General features: G+C 39.8%; 1 protein-coding gene across 15 annotated transcripts in view; it reads right to left on the reverse strand.

Annotated features, from left to right (window-relative positions):
• MAP4 (microtubule associated protein 4) overlaps positions 1-12,660 on the reverse strand; it is a 278,564-nt gene that overhangs the window by 21,768 nt on the left and 244,136 nt on the right. For 13 of the 15 annotated variants that reach the window (XM_043541762.1, XM_037891346.2, XM_043541770.1 and 10 more), the window contains 5 exons: positions 10,389-10,489; positions 9,036-9,248; positions 6,424-6,601; positions 2,661-2,720; positions 2,179-2,504 (listed from right to left, as the gene is read on the reverse strand). In XM_043541762.1, the coding sequence (XP_043397697.1) occupies positions 2,179-2,504; positions 2,661-2,720; positions 6,424-6,601; positions 9,036-9,248; positions 10,389-10,489 (878 nt within the window). The remainder of the gene's footprint in view (positions 1-2,178; positions 2,505-2,660; positions 2,721-6,423; positions 6,602-9,035; positions 9,249-10,388; positions 10,490-12,660) is intronic. The other 2 variants (XM_043541771.1, XM_043541768.1) reach the window with 1 other exon arrangement.

Raw genomic sequence — 12,660 nt, forward strand, 5'->3', positions numbered from 1 at the left:
GTGGCCAAGGCTCTGTGGAAGAATTATGCCCGGCCTCATAATAACTGAACAGTTGTGCCAGATTCTGTCCTACAGTTTTTTTGCTCCACAGGTCTACCTGGAGACTTCCTCCCACCTCTGGAACCCTACTACTGTAAGCGTTCCGCTGGATGGGTCTGCACTGTATCCCGTTACTCATCTCCCTCACCACCCTACCGTGGCTCATGCTATACATTATGCTGCGTACAGCGATGAAGAAACGTGACCTGATCCTGTGTATTAAGATTTAGTTAATCAAGACTGGTGCAAAGGCAAAAAGTTGCAGTTAGTTCAATATGAGAATGTGCAGGTTTGGAAAAATTCAGCGTCAGCCTGAGAGAGCCCATTTTCCTGCTGATTTCTTACTTGTTAACCAATGCTCACCGCAACAGGCGAGTGCACTCAAAGCTGAATTTGTTAAGCCCAGGGCGTCTGCAGCAGCTCTGTACCCTGCTGAACCAAGTAATAACACAGCAGTAAAACAGGCAACACTTCTCTGTTTATTAGGACACTCCCAAAAGAAGAACAACTTTGAAGACTTTAAAAGCCCTGCAAGAAATACAATGATTCTCTCTGACAGACAGTCTATGTTAACATACACTCTAACCTACTGCTATTATGAAATGGAAATGATCCAACAAAATAAGGGAGTACAAACAAGGGAATACATTGTACAAACAATGTCCCTTTAACAGACAGCCCTGAAGTCTAGCCAGAAAGCTTTCCACGCTTCTGGAATTCTTTTGACCAGATTTCTGAAGGACCTTAATGGTGTTAGTGAACCTCCAATCTAGTCTCAACTTGCATTCAATTTGTGAGCACTCCTCCCTTGGTTCTCACTTCCAGGTCCTCCAGCCAGGTTTGGTTTACCCTGTTTGGAAGCTTCTCCCTTTGTGAATGCTGGCACAGCTTTCCCTAAATGGGCAGACATTCTCGGTCATTACTTAGATATCTGCTTTTTGTGCACCCCAACACATACTCATGGAAGCACCCTTTGGGCTTCTTGGCTCTGAGGAATAGGTCATGACCATCTACAGTTATAACATGCCGGACTTTTAACAGTTTGGTGGTACCTTCGGTGATGTGGTTTATGGTATAGTAGAATGCAGCTCATGACTGCCCTTATGATTAGTGTGCCTTTCAGAGACTAGGGTTCCCATCAAAAAGTGTTTCACCTTGGTTACAGAGATCAGAATGGAAAATCAGTTTCAGGAGACCACTCCTCTGTATTAAAAGCAAGGGTGCTGCAATTTGCTCCATTTTACACAAAGTAAAGCCCTCGGACTAAAGGCAAGTTGCTAATTCAATACTTGGTCACACAAAGTTTGGGAGTATCTGTTATATGATGTCTGATAATAGTTTCGTGTTTCTGCATTTACAAGATGTATAGGATGGAAATGTTAATGATTGCCCTCTGATTAAAAATCAATACACATTAATCAGTCTAATGTTTGACCCTTATAAGGAACACCACAGAAATATTCCAAGGCTTTTCTCATTCAGAGAATCACAGGGAGAAAATTAATTAGCACCTCTGTATTAAATGAGGGCTTCAAGCTATGTCCTACCCCCTCCTTCAACCTCGGCATCTACTTTTTCCCATGGCAGTTCTCTCAATCCATCTCCGTCTTCCTTAGTTATCTGTCTGTGGCCACCAGAGGGTGTCCTGAGAACAGCACATGCTGCCCTATCCACCTCTGCTTGAAGCCTAACCCGTACAGCACATTGCTCATGTCAACAGAGACAGTGTGTCCTAAGACTTGCTCCTGAATCCAGATCTCCCACGTAGTGGCACATTACTCTACCTAGTGTACAATTTTAGCAGTCCCAAATCCTCTTCTCAAACAGATACTCTGAAATATAAATGAGCTCTGAGCTTTCACACAAGCTAGTCTCCAGATCAGGAGTGTGGCTCTGTTTCTCCGTATCAAAGAGTTGTGAAATTTTGTTCATATTCCAAATACTACCATGAAACCTTTCAAAGTGTATTTCCTCTATATGCTAATGGTGCTGCCTTGTGCACATGGGGAACCTAAAAGGAGCTCTGCAGAGTCTGAATATAGGAAAGCCAGTGAGCACAGAGTGACTGAAAGCAGTGAGAACTACCAATAGCTCTTAAATGCATGTGAGTAGTCCTAAAAGCCGATTGAGGAGACTTACCCTTCCTCCACCAGGTTGGTGTTTAATGTTATCTGTTGATCCGATTTTGGATCGTATGTTCTTCAGGTCAGAGGCAGAAACACTGCTGGTTGGGCGAGGTGGCTTGGGAACAGTGCTGGTTTTAAGTGGAGCTTTAACTGTTGATGGTTTTTTAGCTTCTGGAGTTGTACTCGATGCTGTGGTGGGTCTGGCTGCAGCTGGCTTGGGTTTGGGGCGGCTGGTGGTAACTCCAGGTGAGACAGGAGTACCTGGGGTTGTTGCAGTGGGGGTAGTGGCGCTGCTCTTCGCAGAGTTTGCGGGAGCACTCTTTGGGCGGCTCAGGTCTGCTGCAATAATCATAGCAGAAAGGGAAGTTTGAGTAAATATCAATCAAATCAAGCAGACAAATACCCAACTGTAAAGATACACAGTAACATGTTGATTGAACACATTTCTGTAGTGAAGTAGAGAAGGATCTAGATGCAGGAACTGAGGGAGATTACCTGATGGTGACTTCACAGTGGTCTTCCTGGCATCTGCAAGCTTTGTTTCAGTCTTGATAGCTAAAGAGTACAAAAACAGTCAACCTTTTCTTCATGCTTTCATTGTGAACAGATTCATTGGTGTTACTGGGAGTGAAAGCTAACACACAGACCGACCCTTTGTGGATGCTGGCATAGCTTCCATGAGTGGCCAGACATTCTCCGTTGCTTCTTAGAAATCAGCTTCTTCTGCATCCCCAGTGCATACTTGTGAGATGCAAAAAAGGATGACTGCCACTCATTTTAAGGCTAGCCTCTTTCCTGCTATTTAGAGGGAAACATCAAAGTATCTCATAAAATCAGCTGCTCCCCATGCCTGGGTGAACTCCCTCATTACAAAAGCAGCATCTTATTTCACAAGATATGGTACAACTCATGTCCTTCAAAGAGAGACTCAAGCTCATAGAGTAAAGCCTCAGGGAGGCTAGAGAATGTCATAACATGGTTAGGCCTCAGGATGGTGGGTAAGGGTCGCTTTGTTTTTACTTTTATTCATTTTTATATAATGGTTTTCCCACATCTCTCACCAATTGCTTGCTAGTGACATTCAATTGACACCTTTAATGACTCCCCCTCTCTGCTTCTCTTAAATCAATTTGGGGCCTTCTCTCAACTGTCTTCATTTAATATCAAAAGCAAAAATGCATCCCTTGGCAAACCTGTTTATCTATAAACTTTGGCATCATCTCTAACCTGACGATAGTTTTGCTAGATTATTTTCTGACATGTGAAGGTACTGTACCCAATACAAGGTACTATTTTGAACCTTACTATGATGGACAAAAATTAATTATTCAAGACATTGGAAGTTGGTGGTTACCAAGGGACCAGTGATCATGACCCGATTACATTCAATGTAGGCAAACAAAAGACAGTCCCAAGCAGTAATATATACACTTGGTGCTTCAAAAGGGCTAATTTCCAAAAGCTGAGGAAATTTATGAGCCAAACTGATTAGGAAGAAAAATTTAGACAGAAAAAAGGTAAATGAAAATTGGGAGTTCTTTAAGAAAAGGTAATTAGATGGCCAAAAAGCCACAATTCCCCAACCAAGATAGAGGACAACTTTGGCTGACAGCCCATCCTGATTGTGGCAAATTGAAGTGAGCAATTAGAAGCCCAAAAAAACAAAAGAAATATATAGCAATCAATATAAATTAGAAGTTATGAAGTGCAGAAAATTGATAAGGGACACTAAAGACATCAGGAAAATTCCATGACTGGCAGGACTAAGGACAATAAGAAGGAAGTGGGTTGGTTTGTTTGTTTTTGTTAATAGATCAGCAACAAAATAAATACTAGCAATGGTGTAGGCCCATTACTAGATGTAGATGGTAACATTGTTAATAACGATGCAGAACAGGCAGAAGTGTTCAATTAATATTTCTGTTCTATATTTGGAAAGAAGCAAGATAATGTACTCATATCACAGGAAGATGAAGTACTTTCCAGCCTATTAGTAACTAAGAATGATGTTAAATAACATCTCCTAAGGATAAATATTTTTAAATCAACTGGCCTGGATAACTTACAACCAAGAGTCCCAAAGAGTTGCCTAAGAAGATCACTGGCCATTTTTAAATAATCTTGGAGTACCATGGAAATTCTAGAAGACCGGAAGAGTACTAATGCTGTGGAAACTTTTGAAGAGGGCCAGCAGGATGGCAGGGTAACTGTAGGGTGGGTTAGTCCTGTCATCAATCCCAAGCAAAATAGTGGAAAAGGTCATACAGGACTCTATAGGTAAAGAATTAAAAAACTGGAATATGATTAAATTCCAGTCAATATGGTTTAATGGAAAATAGATCTTGTCAAACAAACCTGATTTCATTCTTTGATGAGATTACAAGTTTGGTTGATAAAAGTAACTGCATCGATGCAACAGACTTAGACCCTCATAAGGCTTTTGACTTAGTATCACATGATATTCTGATTAAAAATGAGCACAATACAAAATCAATAAAACACAAATTCAATGAATTAAGAAGTGGCTAACTGAGGTCTCAGAAATTAGCTGTCAATGAGGAATCATCATCACTGAATGGGAGTGTTTCTATTAGGGTTCCATGGGGGTCTGGCACAAGGCCTAGTGCTATTCCTACAAGACCATACCTACAGACTGATGGACTGTGGGTTCTGAGAAGGATTTAGAGGTCACAGTGGACAAGTAACACAATATATTCCCAGTGTGATGCTGTGGCAAAAAAGGCCAATGTGATCCTTGGATGTATAAGCAGAGGCGTGGTGAGTAGGGGTAGGAAGGTGATTTTACCACTGTATATGGCACTGGTGAGACTGACGCTGGAATGCTGCATTCAGTTCTGAATGGTAAAAAGTTGGAGGAGTGGGTGCAGAAAACAGCCACAAAAATAATTTGAGGGCTGGAGAAAATGCCTTATAGTGACAGACTTAAAGAGCTCAACCTATTTAGCGTATTAAGAAGACTGAGATTTGACTTGATTACAGTCCCTTCTCAGGGAGAAAATACCAGATACTAAACGGCTCTTTAATCTAGCAAAGAAAGGCAGAAGAAGCAGCAATGGCTGGAAGCTGAAGCCAGACAAATTCAATTAGAAATAAAGCACAATTTTTTAACAGTGAGGGTGATTAACCGTTGGAACAAATTACAAAGAGGAGTGAGGGGTTTCCCATTCTTTGATGTCTTCAGATCAACACTGGGTGGGTGTCCTTCTGGAAGATATGGTTTTAGCCAAGTACAAGTTACCCCTTCATTGAGCAAAGTGTAAACAGGGTGAAATTTAGATGGCCTGTGATATACACAGGCTTGGAAGTATTAGATTCTTATCAGTAAATATTGATACATGTCAATTTCATCATACACATACAAACCAACAAAAAAATATTTCCATTGATAACAGAAATTTACAGATAGGCAAATTAAAAGAAATGCTGCTGGCGAACTCAGAGTTTGATTTAAGGGTATTTACTTGATCGTTTTGACATGTGATGTTGACAAAAGCTTTAACTTTTTGAACTTCAACATCTAGACAAAGCCCTGGCTGGGATGATTTAGTTGGGGATTGGTCCTGCTTTGAGCAGCGGGTTGGACTAGATGACCTCCTGAGGTCCCTTCCAACCCTGATATTCTACGATCTACTGTCATTAAATAATTTCATGACCCCTCTTATTGTCTGACCACCCCATAATTTCCTGCAACTGTGAAAATTTTAAATAGACAAAACTAAAAAATGCTTTAAAAGAAAAAGTTAATATCTGTTGAAGTTACAAAAAAATAAAAATCTAATTCTGCCAAGCCTACATATACAGGAGGTCAGAATGGATCATCTAATGGTCTCTTCCGGTCTCAGACTCTGAATTTATAAAACTTAAATTTTCTGTCCCCTATGTCTCTACATCTGCCTATCACCATCCCTACACACCTATCACACTTCAAGTTCACACTTATCACAGCTCAAGCAGTCCTCACCATTTGTGGCCAAAAATGTGATAGTTTTATTTGCAACTGAAGAACTAGCCACTTTATTTAATGGAAATCTAAATGTGACAAACTGATGGGGCCAGAGAAGTGCAAGCATGGAATGTGCTGATTATTGCCTCAGTTCAAACTGTCAGGGGCACTATGAGCTGCAAGAGAGGGCTAAATTTCTGTCAGTTAATCCAAATACTAACATTTTTCAACAGAAGCTAGCAACAGTTTAGAAAGCAAGGGTGCTCGTCCTGAGCTCAAAAGGGCAATGCTTACTTGTTGGCCTTTTGGGTGGGGAAGTAGCAGTGTTTCTCAAACCGGAGGCTGTTGTAACTGGAGATGCTGCAGTTGTCCTGGGCGTGGCAGGGCTGCCCTTTACAGCAGCTCGAGGTGTCGTAGCAGACAGTGGCTTTGAAAGTGAGGTCCGTTTGTCTGGGCTCTTCGCATCTGTTACCTGGTAACAAAAGGCTACACTGAAATCAATGGCCCAATTACAAACACTACTCTCACTACTACTGTTTGGATTCTTAAATACATAAGCTAGACACTGCTAAGAAAAGTTCTGTAACAGAAAATTCTAAAACAAATGTCCTATAGTACATGAAAACCTGTGGCTGGCTATACTTAGTGAAGGACACATGGGACAGGGAGGTTGGTGCACCCTAAAATTCATTATTCACTATCTGGGAAGCTCCATTAGATTCCTCAGCTGACAGGAATAGTCCATTTGTAGACTTACACAAAGTATTTATTTTGAGCTCCACTGTTCTTTTTCAGTCATTAGTTCCCTAGCATCATGGCACTCACTAACATCTGGAATAGGAAGCTATTTAATTACAGGCCAAAATGCTTTCCAGACTAAGAAGGCATTTGGCAGATCATCTGGAACACAACAGACAGATCAATTTATGAACAAATGACCCATCAGGAAAATGGAGAGTGGTTCATTCCTTCCTGAAAAACTAAGCAGATGGGATGATTTGACTGCAACATCAACAGAAATTGGAAATAATTTATAAGTGGTTATTTGGGGGGGAGAGGGGGAAGCAGGGGAGTTACACAATATTCGGTCACAACTCAGTATTTCTGCGGTATTATAGTTTACCTAAAATCAATTTTAAAAAGCGTTAAACATTTGTGATTAGTGATAAATTTAGAAAAGTAACGATGGAAGGAGGAAGTGAAAGTGGGATTACCTACCCAAAAAAATCAGTATTTCCATCAAAATATACATTGGCTTTGTTCAGACAGAGACACAGACACATATATTTGCCCTTTTGTAACCACCTGTGTAGGGGACACTAAACACAATCCTTTAGATCTGCGTTTGACAGTTAAGCCCTTAACAAACACACTGATGAATGTGAAGATTTACAGCTGAAGTTTATTTCAACATTCCTCTGCAGTTTCTATACTACTGCATGAGAATATACACATGAAGTTGTTATAAACAAAAATGCCTTGCTTCAAACTGGATGTAAATGTAAGCACCTAGATGTAATAGGTGAGTAAATTTAAACATCTAGAGACGATGCAGTGAGAGGTAAAGTAAACGGTTTTATTTTCCAAGCTGAGTGAGGAGCAGAAAGTCCATTAGATTTTCAAATTGCTCCAGTTTAATAATCTCTGATGCAATTACAAACAAGAACTTTAAAAAAAATATTTGTATTTTGTCAGTGTCCCCTTAAAAGTCTGGTGTTCTACAAATACCAAATACACACTGCACAACCCACTTACAGGTCACAATCAGCATGGGGCACATTGAAGACAGGCTTCCAGTTCTCTAAATTGAGTGCTTATATCCTTCTTTTGCTCTAGGATATGATGCTTTAGAGTTTACAGGCGCTTGAACGACCATTTACTGTGAGCATTTACTGGGCAGATCAATGAATAAATCATATCTAATGGCATCCATCACCACGGTATCTGGGCACTATCAAAGTTACATAAAGTGACATTGAATTGGAAGGATTGCACTCAATCTGCAAACACCATTAGCGTATGTATGTGTGGGGTGGGGAGGTTATTCCTGCTGCTTATCTCAAGGGGAGTGTTGGTAGGTCATTCTTCAGGGTGTTTATTTGGGAAGACATTGGAGAAGATTTCACAGAGCTATTTAGGAGTAGAAGCATCTCTATTCGGTCACCTAGTCTATACCCCTGCTTTGTGTCACAATTACCTAAAATGGGTGATTAATCTGTGTCTTGAAGACACCCAGTGATGGTAGATTTCTACAACCTGTTTCGGCAGCTTCTTCCAGTCCCTTATTCATATTTAAGATGACTTTTCCCTACCATAGCTTAACCCCAGTTGTTATTGTAATAGTCTCTGCTTTGCCTTGTTAGACTGTAGCTATCCAGTACTCTTAACCTTTCCCCCTCCCACATCCCAGTGGTCTTATTTACCTACTGGTTTCCCAGTTTTCTTGTTGACTTATTTAGTCTAGCTCTTTTTATAGAATGTGGAGTTGAACATTAAGTTCCCAATTCAATCACATTAATTCAGCAGTTCTCTGACGTGTATAATGCAGAACAAAGAAGGTTACAGGCTTTTGTTTTAAATGTAAAAAAATAAAGAATTTTCTTGAGCACCTTTTAGTAGTTCATGAAAATAACTACCAAAACACAGAGGCAAGTTTCAATGCTCTCCTGCTCTTCCTACCCCTCAGTGTCAAAATACATCTCCTCCTCAGATCCATGGAGACAGAATCTTGTAACCATGCAGATCTGATAGCAAGCTCAGGCTTTAATCTTATTATTCCATTGTTGTCTCTAGAACTATACTACCATTGATTCCTATCGACTGTTGCTAGTCAGATAAAACAGTTACCTGGATTTTGGTCTACAAGCCTTGGAGCTTCAATGTGCAAGTGAAATATTCTCTCTTACCTTTGGTTTAGTGTCTTTAGGAGTTAAAGTGGAGGGACGTGTAGTACCGGTGGTTGGGCGTTTGGGAGTAGTGGCCGAAGTAGGACCTGCAGTAGGGCTGGTGGGTTTTTTGTTTTGGCCAGGTGTGGCAGAAGCTGGCCGCTTGGGGCTTGTAGTGGACAGTGGCTTGGTTTTCGTTGCTGCAGGTTTTGCTGATGGTGTGGATGCTGAAGGCTTTACATTTTTCAAAAAGCAACATCCAATGTAAACACAAACACAGACAAAAAGAAAAAAACAGCGCATTGTAAACAAAAATGTTAAGCAGCAAGGAACATAAAATGCTATTTAGAGGAAACAAAAACATTAAACATCCTGTCTTCTGAGCATAACAAAAGAAAGGCTGAGAGCTGGCATATAACATTGACCGGAAGTAATGTATTACCGGTTTTACAGATGGGGAACAGCAACACTGGGACCAGGATTTTGCCCTCTGAAGTCAATAAGAGTTTTGCTATTAAATTTGATGGGACCAGAATTTGGCCCAGAGACAATCAAGGCCCCAAAGGGAGTCAGTGGTGGAGCTGCAATTAATACTTGGAGTTCCTGACATTTAGTCCTATGCTCAATGAATGGGACATTTCTGTCTAATTATACATATATAATGCAGTGCAAGATCTAAATCGTAATCTAATCTAAACCAATGACCAAATTCCCAGTGCCTTCAATGTGACCTGGATTCAGCCTTAGGTATCAACTCTTAATAAAAACTGGAGCTTAGTAGTTTGAAGCCTATTCCTTTGGATTTGTCAGGTGACAATGTGAATGAGAGTAAAACCATGACATTCACGGATATAGAGATTACTGTTTGGGTTCAAAACTTCAGTAAGTGTTCTGGTTCAGATTCTGCTGAGTGCTACCATCTCTTTGAGGTAGAGACCAACTGTTTGTACAATGCCAAGCAGACTAGGGCCCCAGGTCCTGATGGGGACCCCTGTATGCTACTGAAATACAAATACATTAATAATAATGAAACTATCAAGTGGATCAAAATATTAATATTCTTGAAATGTCATTATGAAAATTTATTGTTCTCCCCACCATGGACATTGCCCAATGAATTATTTTACATTTAAGTTGAGCATAAATTTGTTGGGTTAAATCCAGTTTCAATTAGATTTACTGAAAGCCAATTTGTTTGTAACTTTACAATTGAATTACATTGTTTGGTGTTCAAATGAAATACTTCCCAGAAGCCAATAGCTCAGAAAACAGAAGTGTATCATCACAGCTTAAGAAGCAGGGAGTAAAGCAGGCAGGGGAAACCAAACCCACAGAGCTGGGTATAAAGAAGCCATGACATAACGGCACACCTACCTTGGTCTTCTTCTCAGGGCTTGGAGGAAGCTCTTTGTTTGGAGGTGCTGTGATGTCATTTCCCGTCACAAGCTCCACCGGTTTTATCTCTTCTGGTTTTGCTGACCAAAAAAAGAAGACGACACCCATATATATATTTAAACTTCCTTTAAATTCATTTATTTTAAAAATGGCACTATAACCGCATTGAAAGGCAAATACTGCACAAAGAGCAGCTAAGGTTATATGACGGCTGCTTCTAGAAAGGCTCTTGGGAGATGGAATGCCTTTCGTGAGCCTTTCCAGAGATCATGAACTTCCCAAATGGTTTAACTAGAGAAACTAACAACTGACCCAATGAGCCATTATTAACATCTGTAGAAAAACTCTTTAAGGTCTATAGGAAAACTCATTGTTTAATAAGTTGTACCTCAAAATTGTTAGGTATATAAGTTGCTTATTTACTTGGACCAATTTCAGCCCAGAGTATAAAACCCCAAAATATAAAACTACTTTTATGCTGTCCCTGTTTTATATCCACACTGGTGATACTGCTGGTACTTTCCTCTGACTTTAGTTCCTCCTATGTCACACTATATGGCAGTTCCTCACATCCAAATTTTACACTCTGAATAAGGGAGATTCCCAGCAGCCAAAGTTATTTGACTGTTATAGCAGTAGAAGTTAAAAAGGTAGAGATGTGGCAATTATGTTTAGACATAAAATAAATAGTACAGAAATGTATTAGTACAGAAGTTGTTAGATGTATCATGCTTCGGCATTGAATGTTTCAAAGCACAAAAAGCTTTAATTTATGGGTTACATAGACACGGGATGCCAGGATTTTGACCACAATTTCTAATTTTCTTCACGGTTCTTCTTCCAAGAAAAGATGTCATTAAATTCCCAGGCATCAAAATTATATTTACTGACTCTCACAAAGAAGTAGGGCTATAGCTATATTAAATGTGTCCCTGTCCACTTCCAAAAAATGTATCTGAAAACACTGTCCAAACACCAGTGAAAGACAAATCCCCTCCCCCCCAAGCAAAACCCTTTAAATAGCAACCTAATGATATTTTTCTTCCCAAATCTTTTGATTTGGCACAAAATAGAAAAGCACTTGAAGATCTAAAGTGGAGCAACCAGAACACAAAATTGCAATTTGCACCCTGCGATACATTAAAAAAAGTAACGTCTGCTTCACCGTCACCAGTTTTACAATATCAGAACTGTAAGCAGAGACTGCTACACTATGAAGTGATTTACTGTTGCACTTTCTGTGGTATCTGAACTCTGTGAACCATGTGGCCCACAAAACCCTTCACAAGTTTACTCAGTTTCCCTTGTCATCTGGAGAGTAAGATGCAGAGAGACATTTGTATTTCTAAACATAAGAACATAAGGTATTTCTAAAAAAGAATATCAATTATGCAACAGATTGTCATGTTGTACTACCATGGTAAGAGTCTACTGGAACAGATGTGTGATGAGTTGAACAACTAAAAGATCCCTTCCCAAGGTCTTCCAAGAATTGCTGTGTACATTTCATATTTTTTGGCTTGTCCATTTCACGGAGGCAAAGCCTTAAACACACACTCGCAGAGCTGGTTTTGCTCATCCAAAGCATGTTTAGTTTCTTACCTGCTTTTGTCTAGTTGGTGTTGCTCCATAATACTTAATGTTTTCTTCCCCCTATACTAACTACAGTTATTTCTTGCATTATATTCAGCTTTTCTCCTTTTCCCAAGCCCCAAACTACATTAAAAGTTACAGAGCTGCAGTTTCTTTTCTAAACACAAAAATCTTTCCATAGAAAAACTAGCACTGAAACTGATGGGGGTATTTCTTATTGTACATCTGAGGCCAGAATCACTGACCAGCTCACGTTCTAATAGTCTGAGCGCCCAATTATTTTTGGTAACTAATCTAAATTGGCCCATACACACAAGTAACTTCTACTGAAGTTCAATAAACCATTATATTTTTCCCCTTAGTTTGTCAACCTTAACTGTAGCAGCAGAATAGGAAATAATCATTGTCAGCAATTCTGGGATTTGAACAGCAAATTTCTGTCCATTAGTTGTTTGAGGCTAAGTCTCTACAGGTATTTATTCTGCCTTGAAACTTGGATCTGGAGAGGGTTTTATTTATGAGTTCAAATTTGTACAAAATTATAATGGTCTTACATAAAAACACGCATCTTTATCTTCCTATTGGCCTCTGTGGTACCACAGATCCCAAGATGACCTCCACCCATTAGCAATTGCCTTCAGGTAATATCAGCTGCTTA

The sequence above is a fragment of the Chelonia mydas genome, chromosome 2, assembly GCF_015237465.2.
Source record: "Chelonia mydas isolate rCheMyd1 chromosome 2, rCheMyd1.pri.v2, whole genome shotgun sequence".
NCBI classification, from domain to species: domain Eukaryota; kingdom Metazoa; phylum Chordata; order Testudines; family Cheloniidae; genus Chelonia; species Chelonia mydas.